The following is a 12,179-nucleotide window of genomic DNA, read 5'->3' as shown; positions in this document are numbered from 1 at the left end:
CAAACCGTGGCCCCATGCAGCAGCTAATGGTGATTTTGCCTTCTTTCACCAGCATTAAATAGGCCTTGGCTGACCCTGCCGAGGGCTTTCAGTAGAACAACAGCATGGGAGAAACGGAGCCACCTTGCAAGAGAAACTCAGCATCTCCCAGGGCATCAATAAGGTGAAAGCATTGACCAAGGAGCTTGGGAAAGAGTGCTGCTGTTGTTAGAGCAGCTGAGGTTCTATAGCAGAATTTCATGGCAAATAGTCATGAATTTACTGGCCGGGGTTATTCAGATGATATTTGTGTGACTCCTTCAGCTTAAGGCAAATACTTTGAAGCTGACTGTGTCCTGCAGCTCGCGGGAGTGTGGCTGCATGTTCTGAAATGTCTAAACACTCATTTGGCAAGTAAGTAATCACAGCATCCTCATAAAGTCTCTTAAAGTGATTTTCATACTGTCATCATTAATAGTGCAATCCTAGGAAGGCCAGCTGAGCCACAGAGCACAGAGAGCAGACATCTCAGGCAGCAAAATACAAAGGACAGATGCTTTTTTGTGGAGGAGAATGTGGGCTGGAGTGGTATTTGCCTGCATTTTTCCCTAGGCCAGTGACTCCAACCCTGCTCAATCCAGCTTTAGTTTTTAGGACACAGCTGCAATGAGAGTCCAGCAGGAGAATTACTCCTCTGCTGGTTGCATCCCTCACACATTACTCTCCATGGATCTGAGAGGCTTTCCATCCTTAGAGCATCCTCTGTGACTCAGCAGCAACTGTGCTCAGAGGATGAGGCTGAGCACAGGACCCTCCTTTGCAGTAACATCCAACCACATGCATAAACAAGCATTTTGTTTTCCCTGAGGAATGGCACCTCTAGGTTTTTACTCTTGAGTTCCTCCTCCCAAACAAGTGTGCCAGGTGTCTCAAAGAGCCCTGCTGTCCACCTTTCTCGTGGTCATAATGGTTAATCCCTGGTGTGACAGAAACCTCAAGATTCAGTTGAACAGTTTCCAAATTAAGCTGATAAATCTGCATAATATCAATATCTTCTTTGCACTGCTTTATCCAACTATCCAGGGAGGGAAACAAGGTGAGGTGGGAAGAGAAGATATGTGTTAGTGCTCTTACAACAACACCTGGTTGCCAGGGTTGGAGATGGCTGTGTTGAGTTCTGTTGGCCATTCCTGGTTGCCAGGGGTTGGAGGTGGCTCTGTTGGGTTCTGTTGGCCATTCCTGGTTGGAAATGGCCACTTTGGCAGTGATAGCTCAGGCAAGGGCTTGCTACTTACTGCCAGCCATGGAAAATATCCATTCTCTTAAGTGACAAAGACTCGTGTTCTTGGAGGTGAAATATCAAATTTCAGTGCCAGGCTCTGCAAGGGAATTGTAATTGTATCTGTCTGCAGCAGGCAGATCAATTGCATAATTCTGGTGCTCTGACTGCTGTATCATAGCGAGGAGCAGAGTCCTGCCACACAAAGAAAGCCAGTCACGCCCAGGAATGCATTTCCATGAAGCAGCTGAATTACCAGGGAGCCACGCTCCGCAAAGGCATTATCCCTGCCTGCTCTGCTCAGGAGATGCTCAGACATGATTGTCATATTCCATGGAAAAAAAAGCCTCCTGTGAGGCCCTTGGATGTTCCGCAGTAGATTGCGACACCCACGCCGCCTTAATTTCCAAGGTGTCTGTTTTATTTCATTGAAGGAAGACGTCACCATTTATTGATATGCGACTTTATTTGGAAAGGTCTGCCCAAGCTCCATGTAATGGTTTTGCTCCGAACATCCAGGAAGGAAAGTAACTCTTGAATATTTTACTGTAGCAGGAAATATCTCTGTCTCTGCCTTCTTCAATATTAAAGAAGAGATTAGCAGATATCCTGGAAGCAGGCCATGTTATTCACTCTCTTCCCACTGAAGCCAAAGGTGAAACTCCCATAGAAATAAATGGAGCAGGTTCTGCGGTCATTCAGCCGCCAAGTTCATGTGATGTGCAGTGGAATTATTTCCCTTTTTGTGACAGAAACCTCTGGATACATTTCTTCTCCTCTGTGTGAACATAAACACCAGTGCTGGAGATGCCGATTGAGTGACGTGGTGGTAAAACCCTGCTTCTGCAGAAGCTGCTGACTTTGGTGAGCCTGGGGTTTGGCCTTTGCTGTGTCTGAAGGCCTGCATACCTCTGGACAGACCTTTCAGGGGTTAAAATGCAAATCTTTTTCTGTTCCAAGAATTTGTTACTCTGACACAATGCTTCTGCGTTTTTGTCCCCCCTTTTTTTCCTATTTTTTTCTTTTTTTTTCTGGACAAATAGTTACATGGCATGAGGCTTGTTATAGTTGGAAACATCCCTAAGTAAACAGCTGAGCTTAAAAATACTCCATTTTTTTTTGTCTGGCCTTTTTAAAAAATGGTAGTTCCTGCACAAAAGAAGACTATGCCGATGCCAATCACTGCGTCCTGGCTGAAAACAGGAAGCTGCCCCCAGTGTCTGTCCCCAGCACTTTGATGACCCTGCTTGGACATTCAAAGCCTCATTTGAGGATGTGCCCTGTGCTATGAATTGGATCTCTTTATCTCTCTTTTTTCTGTATTTCATGAGGTGGAAGGCTGCCTATCGCAGATAAGTGTATATCCTGCATGTCTGCTTGCTAGCCTCTATCAGGCTTCACTTGTTTTGCTGATGATTTTCCAGCTTCTCCTCAAACTAAGACACTGGTAAAGGTTAGTTAGGAGTTACCTGCTTATCCCTACCTGCTCTAGTTGGTGCTTCCCAGTGCTCACTAAACCATCTGTGTTATCTCAGGCATCCTTGCATTTCTGAGCCCCAGAGGAGGGATCTGTATTTCAGTATAAAAAGCTGCCTCTTGGACTGTGCTCAGGCAGCTCAGGAAGCAAGGAGAGATGGAGTTTACATCATTTTCTGGTGCAACACACAAGAGCCCCAAGACTATTTTGGATCTTAAAGCCTGACTTCAGGAGTTAGCAAAAGAGAACTTGCCAATTTGTTTCCTCAAGTCACACTTCTCCAGGTTGATGCTGCCACAGAGCCTCCTTCAGGGTTTCCCAGATGTCACAGAAATCTGTGCTGAACTGGAGACTGCCTTTTCCCAAAACAAGGGCAAGACAGGAACTTTGGTTTGGCCCTAATTTTTTTCTGCCTTCAGTAAGAACTTTCTAAGGGAAAAGGAGCTTGAGCTGCCTGAATGGAAATGTGTTTCCCAAGTTCAGCTCAGCATCCTCCAGCATCTGTTGTCAATCCCCCAGAGATGCTCTCTCCTGCTGCCAGGTGCTATGCCTGCAGACATTTTACTCTTCTAGATTTAAGCTGGATTTTGAGGCAACTGTTTTTTAATTTTTTGAAGTCATTTTTCCCTTGAGGACAAATCAGATATCCTTTATGTTCCCTCTCCTCAATATCTCCTTCAAATCAAATTCATCTTTGGAGTGTGAAGTTGAACACAGTCTGTGGAGACAAAAATTAGTTCATGTTGCCAAGACCATGGATGCATTTAGTGTCACAGTAATTAAGAAGAGAACAGTAAAAACATTTTGCATCCTTATAGGAATAAAGCCATTAGCTGTTTGTTCCTAGAAATACACCACTCCTGACACCGTCATCTCTGGCTCTGAGCCTGTAGGACTCTATGAATATGACTGAGCTTTGTTCCCACCACTGAAGAAAGGGGAAAAGCCTGTTAGTTTTTGTTTTGTCAGAGCAGTTGTAGGAAGAAACAATCTGGTTGTTCTTTGCTTTGCTCATGAAAATGTAAAGCTCAACACGTAACCTGTCAGTCATCCGAGACCACCAGAAGAATCCAGAGTCTGAGCTGGTGCTCAACGCCCGAAGGAAGAACCTCTGCTAGTTTTTGGCAGCCCAAGTGATGCATTTGGCTGTTGTTTGAAGGTTGGTCTGTGTCTGGGAAGGATTTAGTGAAAATCCCGCTTGCCATCACTCAGAACTGGGGAGCTCACAGGAAAGATCTTCCCCTCCTCTCACTCCCTTCAATGCAGAGCACTGCACACTGTGTGATAATGGTGAGACCAACAGATCTTCCTTAAAAGTAATCAGGGTTGTAAAAAGCCTGTTTCCCTCGTGATTTTTCAAAGCACACAAAGGTGAGTGGGTGCCTCATCTCTCAGCTTCTGTGCACGGAGTTGTCCTGTGGGTGCAATGGCTCTCCAGGGCCAGCCCAGCTCCAGGACTCATGACAGTGCAGTTCAGCAGGATTTGGTTAATCATTTAGGCAGCCCCCATTTAATTCAGACATCTCAGGCTCTCCGTTTGGTTCCTCCCTCGGGTTTTGCAGGCTCTGAGCAGACAGATTTATTGGGGTCTTAGGCATAATCAGGAACAAATTAGCCTCTGTTAGGATCACACACTGTCCTGGATCACAGCTATTCAAAGGCTGCTTTCCCCTCCATGTGAGTATGAATGGAGTCATCGGGCTGAAGTAGGCCTTGAGTATTCTTTTATCCCAAACACATGATCTTATCAGAAGCCCATTATGTTTATCATCACATTAGGAGGGAGCATTTGGAGCCGGTGCAGGAGTATTGCTCTATAAATGTTGTTCTTACTTCAGTGCCTGTCGTGAAAAGAAGTCAGTGCTTTGGGAAGGCCGGGAAACACTGTCTAAATGCATGTGCCTAAAATTAGGCTGTGAGTTTGTGGGTCTGTTTGCATGGGGGGGTGGCTGAGTCGGGGATGTGTAAAGGGAGTGCCCGTGTGTTTGTGTGTCAGTGTTCCTGTCAGTGTGGGTGTGCAGCAGGGTGGTGATGTTTCACTGTACGTGTGCATATCTGACTGTGCATGTGTTTATAGGCTGAAGGTCAGGGCTTTTTAACATGGTAGGTATTTTCCCTTTCTTCCCCCCCTCGCCCCCCTCTTTTTACAGAAATAAGCCTCTTTTCATAAAATGACAAAGAAACGCCTTTTTCAAAAAATGCATATTTTCATCTGTTTGGCATTTGTTTTTGAGGATTTTGGATTGCTGACCTCAGCCTTCTTAGGGCTGAGTATTTCTCAGAGATTTCTGTTGGGCCTCTATCGCAAACTGGGACATAGTGGGTAAGCCAATTAATTTTACCCTGCTGTCCTGAGACCTGACTTATGCCTTGACGTGGGAGAGGAGCAGAACAAGAGGTGCAGAAGGATAAAGTGAGGGAACCAAAAATTTGTCTCCATGGCCATCACAGGGACATTCTCATTCCAGCCATTCCCTGAGCTGGCCAGACACAGGGCATGGCTCTCCCAGGGATGAATGAGCCCCATGGGGGTAGCACTGCTGGGTTGCCTTAGGGCCCATCAGCACATCCACCCAGACACCCCAGGAGCCACTGTCATCTCTTGTCTGGGAAACACTCCCCCAGGCCCTCCTCCGAGCTCTTTGAGGGGTGTGGTATAGGTTTGGTGGCTCCCAGACAAATGAAGATGTTAAGATGTGACATATAAGGACAAGAAATTTGGCCACCCTGGGAATATTCATTCAGGGCTGCACTCATACAGCTGAAACACTTCCAGACTTGTGCTCCTTTTCACCAGCTCAGGGCTCTGGCCTGACAAATACACAGTTCCCTACATTTATCCATGTACACAAGCTGTCCACAGAGCTTGTGATGAAATCAAACCATAATGACATTTTTCCCTGATAGACTTCTCCATTCTTTCAAAGCCACCCTCTCTTAAAGACCTGGAATATTGCACAGGAGGATAGGGAGTGAAAGTCATTAAATAATTGAATAGCAATAAACCGATTTTTTTCTGGCTCATCATGGTATTTCACTGTGTAAACCAGGAGAAAAAATAAACAGGGGATTTAGTAGATTGGAAGTAGCTCAAAATTGAGCAGCTCTTGGATTTTCTGACACCTAGCTCATGATAGTCCAATGCTACCGACAGGATTCTCCTTAGGGATCCTTTCCATCAGTCCAGCTAGCAGCTCTGGCTAATTTCCTACCATTTTTTTCAACAGGCTTATTTGCCAGACAAAAATACAACAGGCTGTCAGAACTGGATACCTCTGGGGACTGGCAATGATAATACAATACAAAATAGGATACCAACAGGTCAAAGGTTTCCATTTCACAGAGTACTCTAATGACTGAAAGTCATTATTGCTATGCAGTCTGTTTGAAAAGAGTAGATGGATCTCAGTTCAGTTTTTAATGGGCCAGTGTTACAGAAACAACCTCAAAAATTTGGCATCTTTGTTGGCAGTCTCATTAGAGAAGCCACAGAATAAATGGGCAAGGATAATAAAGTCTCCTGCTGCTTTTGATCCTTTCAGGTCAAATCTGAGTCATGTTGGTTGAAGCTGTGTGTTTATGTGGCAAACTCACCCTCACACTGTGTATACTGTATCTGCCTTGGATAAACAGATCTGTTTGGCCCTTTGGTCACTACAACTGTGAACTTGGCAGTTTTCACCATCTCTACAGCCACAGTTGCTGTTGTTGTTGTTGATTTGCAGATATCTTTTAAAAACAAAAAGGGAAACATTTTAAACCAAACCCTCTGCTGGCGTTTTTCCATCCCAGCTGGTGGAATTATGCCAACACCCACATTTGCCTCTCTATGTATTTTCTATCGCTGCTTTCTTCTATCTCCTTTTAGAAGGAGATAGATGAAAATAAGCAGAAACCCCGTAACATTAGGAAATATCTTCAGGGAATTGCCCAATACAAAAGTTGGCTATTGTTGCTTGGCTTTATTTAAATCACCTTGATATGACCTAGAAGTGACCAATGCTCCCCCCTCCCAGCAGATAGATGACCACTGATGGTATCAGGTCCTAGGAACAACCCTGCAGACACGTATGGTTTCTTTTCTCTGTTCCCCCTGGCAGATGAACCCAGCAGGTGCTATTTCCACGATGGAGATGGAGTCTGTGAGGAATTTGAGCAAATGACCAGCATCAAAGACTGCGGCGTTTACACTCCCAAAGGCTTCCTGGATCAGTGGGCTTCCAACGTCTCTGTCTCACACCACAGTGACCAGCAGTGCCCAGGGTGGGTGGTCATTGGTCAGCCAGCAGCAACCCAGGTAAGGACAGCATGTTCCTTTTCCTCTCCTGGGCGTCCAGCAAGGAGCTGGAGCTCGATGGTCAGCGTTCAGGGGTGCTGTTACCCCTGCCTGTTCACTTGTTGCTTCACCAAGGATGGCCCCTGGCAGCAGTTTCTCTCTCTCTCTCTCTCTCTCTCTCTCTCTCTCTCTCTGAGCCTGATTAGCAGTGATGAGTTGAAATTCAGCCCCAGTCACCCAACTCGAACTGGCTGAAGTTGTGGCTGGATTGATTCAATGAGCTGTGCAGCAGTCACCTCTCCCAACCATCATCACCTCAGAGATAGACAGGCTCTTCACAGCAAGCTCAGGGAACGAGCTTGTGGCAATGAGTTCTGAAGGCTAATGCCGAATAATACAAAAGAGTGTTCTTTCTTTTTTAATAGTTTTGTTTTTTCTGTCTCCCAGTTCCATAAAAGCACCCTATTGTTCTATTCTGAGAAAGGTCCTGTCCATTCCCAAGGCCATTCATTAGCTTTAACCCCCTTCTCCTATGTCTCCTTTGTAACATAAATAGCTCCAGTTACCATAACTTTACCTTTTGTCTCTTTGAGAGAATTAGATCCAAATGAGTTCAAAAAAACATTAGATAAATGTCTGGAAAACAGAGCTGTACATGATGCAGATGCAGAAGTTCAGATTCAACCAGATTTGGGAAAGTCCACATTGCTTGTTGATGATTTTTAGAGGGAAAGGATCTTCATATATAAGAGCTGCTTTGTATATTGTACATTTGTATATTGTATATTTGTATATTGTATTTGTTGCTCCTTCAGCCCCCACTGCTGTCCCTTACTAGAGACAGAGAACTTATCACACTAATCAACTTTGGCTGACTTCTGGTTGGATGCAGGAAAGTTTTTCTAAGAATCTAATTATCCAGGAGGTGTCTTGAGTGGGCAGTGCAGAGAGGAGTGCCGTGTCACAGATATGACAAGCAGATCTCTCTGTGAATAGTAAATGTTAAGCATTTCCAGTTGGCTTGCAAGAGAAAACATCTTTATGCAAGAGACTTGGCCTTGCTCACATTGCACAAGTCTGTAACAAATTAATGACCAGGTCAGTTCTAAATGCACAAAGCGTGGTTAGCTGGCAGAATATCAAGACAGAATCCTGAGCCCAGTACTGACTTTGTCATGGTCTCATTTATTATTTCACACTGGAAAAGGAGCTTTCCTCTGGACCCTTGCTTGTGCCTTCACAACTTCTTTCTCATTCAAGCTCCCTGTGCAGACCAAAGGCCAGTGGCTCCAGTTCAGGTGCTGCTTTTTGAGCATGTCCCCAGGCATTCTGTCCCCCTGCAGCTCCTCCAGAGCTGCCACGATTTTCTCTGAAGCACTGGTAGGAGCTCAGACACATCACACAGTAGGTAACATATGGTCCTGTGATGGAAAAACCTCCACCACTCACACACAGAACAGAAAGCCCTGCTGTGTAGCCACAACTCAGGCATGTTTGTTGTACCCAGATGAGATGAAGTTGTCACAGCCTTGTTCAAAAAAAAAAAAAAAAAAGGCAAAAAAAGCTGTTGTATTTATAGGCAGAGCAATGGCATATCACACACTGGCAGAGTGAATGGGAACATGCCTCCTGTTATTGCATGGCCCCTGGGGAGATAACAGTGTGCTATTTACTTCCAGCAAAAAGAATTCTTGCTTTAGCTCAGCTGGTCCTGTTACACCAGTTTGAGTGTATAGGGTTCATTGACCTTTTTAATCATATAGATGTTGGGAAAGGTTTTGTTTCCCCCAGGAGCAATACAGTTGGCTTGGGAAAGCACCTGACTTGTCACTCTGGAGGGGTTAGGTGGGGCAGCAGGTCATCAGTCTGTTAGCTTGAGGAGATGAAAATTAACCTAAGATCTCCTCTAATCAGCGCAGGTAATGATCACTGGTGTGTAAACATGTTTGGCTTCATTATCTGCACAAGCACTGAGCCTTGGGGGTTTTCTGTATTGATGAAAAGAGAGCCTTTCCTCACCCAGATACCTTTCAGAGTAGGTTGTGTGCTTGTTGGTCTTGTGCAAACCTTTCATGTTGTTGCTGGGTAGCTTCCTGATTAATCAGAGTGGTATTTGTGCTGGCTTCTCATCAGGAATGCCATGAAAGATATGTTTGAGTGCAGTGCCCAGCAATATACAGAATGCATAAGCTGCCTGTTTGTCAGCCATCCCGACCTCTCATTGCCTCAGTGTTCTCAAGGTGCTTTAAAACATTTTAAGCATGTCCTGAGTTAAAATGTTTCTCATCCTTAGATATCTCAACACCAGGTTCTCTGCATGACTGTCATAGTTTCTGTCAAGGCTTTTTCTGAGGAGTTTGCATCCCCAGTTGGTCATTGTGGTATCTCTCAGCAATATCTGCCCATGTGCCTTGTTTACTGCTGGGGGATTGTTGATAAGCACAAGCTGGAGAGCACTTTCTTGTTTTTGTAGGGCTGTTTCTGTGACCTCTTTGCTCAGTTCAATGCAGACATTGCCCATGTCTGCAGCTGGCTTCTCCTTAGATACCCACACTTGGTTATTAGTTTGAGATGGCTCTTACATCACTTAGTGTCAGGCTGCCGAATGGCAACATAGTAAGGGAGATAAAAAAGAAAGTTCACAGTATAAGATTTGTTTTGAACAATAAAAAGCTTACAAAGAATGACACAGTCTTGGCGAAGAGATACAGATTTGAAAAATGGAAAGGTCAAACAGCCCCCACTTTAAACAATCGCCCTTTCTGCAGAAGCAAGACTGAGAGACAGCCACTTCTACTTTCCTGGCAGCCACCCTTCAGTGCTGATTAAGAAATATTCTCAGTACTGACAGCATCATATTCAGAGCCAAAGAGGGCCAGTCAGCAACATTGCACCAGCACAGAAATGCAAACACCAGTGCAAGGTAGTTTTGCAGTTTGATTTCTAATCTGGTGTCCTCCACAGACCTGGAAGCAGGTGCTGCTCAGTACCTGTTGTCAGCTGCAGGAGAAATTCAGCAATAAGGGATTTGCTCAGTTTCGAGCTGGTTTTTTTCCCTCCTGCTTCTGCTGTGAGTTTGCAAACGGCCTCTCCTTGCACATCAGTTTTCCACAGTTAATGCTGGGTGAGTGCATTAGCTCCTGTTAGTCTCTCTTGCTGGAGTCAGTTGTACTGAGCAGGCAAGATTGGGATATTTTGCTGAGGTGTCTGTCCAGATGTGCCTCTGGAGGAAGCCTCTGACAGGCTTGTCCAGGAGGGATGTTCCAGCTGGGGTGAGCAGAGCACAGGCAGGTGGGTGCAGGATCACAGGACGCTGGAGATGACATTTCTCCTTTCCTCTTGCTGGTGGCACTCCTGCTTTTGGAGAACTGATTCACCTGCAGCTTCCCTTTGGGCCTTTATGGCAGAGAATTATAGGAAAGGACTTTAGGTGGCTGATTCCTAACCTTGTCACTCCTGTCACAGCAATGTGTGCTCAGGACTTGGCTGTTGGTGTGGTTTGGTGATTTAGAGGGACATTCCCACAGGAACTGTCTTCTCTTGCATTTCCTCCCAGCTGCGAAGAGATTGTTTAGACCAAGTAACTATATATATATATATAATTTATATATATAAAAGTAACTTTTTTTTTCTCCCTATGCCATTGTTTGAGCTTGGTTTTCCAGTGTATGGGAAAAGCCACGCAGCTCAGGCACAGTTAACAGAACGAGAACTCTTTCCCAAGGCTGCTGGGCACAGACAGATCCTGGGATTCGTTTTCATTCCCGGACTAAAGAACACACCCTGTTCTCCTCTGGGTACCCCACAGGGGCTTCTATGGAGTAAGAAGTTGTGGAAGAGGATTCTTGTTACATCTTTCCCACAAACAGAGGCCCCCCTCCTGCCCCATTACCATTCCCACAATTGCACTCATCCAGACTTGCTGCACAAACCTTCCACCAGCAGCAAAGTTGTCTAGAATTGCAGTATGTCTGGAACAGCCCACAAAAGGAGAAGACAGGAGCACAAAAATATCCTGACTACTAAAAGAAATAACATGGTAGAGCATGGGCTCCAAGAGTGGTAAGAAAATACCATAAGAAAATTGAAAAGAAAGATTATAAAGTTTTCTGCCATGCAGTTTTATTCTGGCTAATAAATATAATGCTGAAGATAATTCCCCAAAGATCCAGCAGAGCCAGCAAATACAGTAATCTTGAACAGGAGTGGAAAGAGAAGAAACCTGCAACTTTTAATGGAGAAGCCATTCCTTTCCTTTGGGGTGAACTTGCTGAGAAGAGGGAGGGTGTCTGTCTGTCGGCTCTGCAAGTGGCCCTTTTTGAACTTCCCAATTCACAGCCAAGTCCTGGTGCTCTTCAACGGTAAGAGTTTTGTTGTGGTTGGAGGGATAAAAAAATCCCCATTTTTAATAAGATGATTTGCTTTGCAAATGTCTTTGTTATTTATAGCTGAGCCAGACTTTGAACCACTAAGCTCTGGAGGATGAGGGCAGAATCCCACTAAGAAAAACCATTAATGGAGGAACCATGAGTGATCAGAGACCAATTCTGGAAAAAGATGAACTGGACACTGTGCACAGGCTGTCACAGGAGGAATGTAGGTTTGCTGTACGCGGCTGAGCTCATTTCCAGTACTGGCTGATCCACCAAAGGGCTTCAGCTTAGGTTACACAGTCTCCAAGTCTAAAGTTAGTTCCAGGGGTCCAAAATTTTGTCTTCATTTCCCCTGGAAACTACAGACCAGCCAATTTGGTCTTTTGCCTGAGGCTGGAGAGCTGCGTCATGAGCCTGGCCCTGACTGTCAAGCAAATTCAGGCTGGAACGCTCCTTCCTTGGATTAAGTGATGATATTTTTTGTATTTTTCTTTTTCCGTGTGCAGTGATTAATTAAGCCTTATCACAGCCACATTGCTTGGTTTCTGTTCCATTTAATAGAGGTGGAAATGGGAGCACGGAAAGGTAAAGCTACTGTTTGAGGATTAGACCTCAAAATCCTTCAGAGACATTGCAGGCACTGGGCATTACTGAGCCTAAACCTCCCAAAGACTAGGAAGTTCAGGATGTCTTGAAGGGAAATGTTCCTATCTTGAATAAAAAGAAAAATGTTCAGGGCTTGCTGAGAGTTGCTGCCTGGGAGCAGAGCCCTGGAGGGGTTTGAGGTCATTAAAT

The 12,179-nt window shown here is 45.0% G+C and overlaps 1 protein-coding gene across 2 annotated transcripts in view; it reads left to right on the top strand.

Moving 5' to 3' along the window:
* The window catches only part of PAPPA (pappalysin 1), a 177,239-nt gene that overhangs the window by 95,941 nt on the left and 69,119 nt on the right, over positions 1-12,179 (top strand). For both annotated transcript variants that reach the window (XM_088065841.1, XM_005527194.3), the window contains one exon: positions 6,836-7,032. In XM_088065841.1, the coding sequence (XP_087921967.1) occupies positions 6,836-7,032 (197 nt within the window). The remainder of the gene's footprint in view (positions 1-6,835; positions 7,033-12,179) is intronic.

This window comes from Pseudopodoces humilis, chromosome 22, assembly GCF_049639895.1.
Source record: "Pseudopodoces humilis isolate 2021_Gansu_Grassland_sample_001 chromosome 22, ASM4963989v1, whole genome shotgun sequence".
NCBI classification, from domain to species: Eukaryota; Metazoa; Chordata; class Aves; order Passeriformes; family Paridae; genus Pseudopodoces; species Pseudopodoces humilis.
Note: the sequence above shows the minus strand (reverse complement) of the source record. Positions and strands in the feature narration are given on the sequence as shown.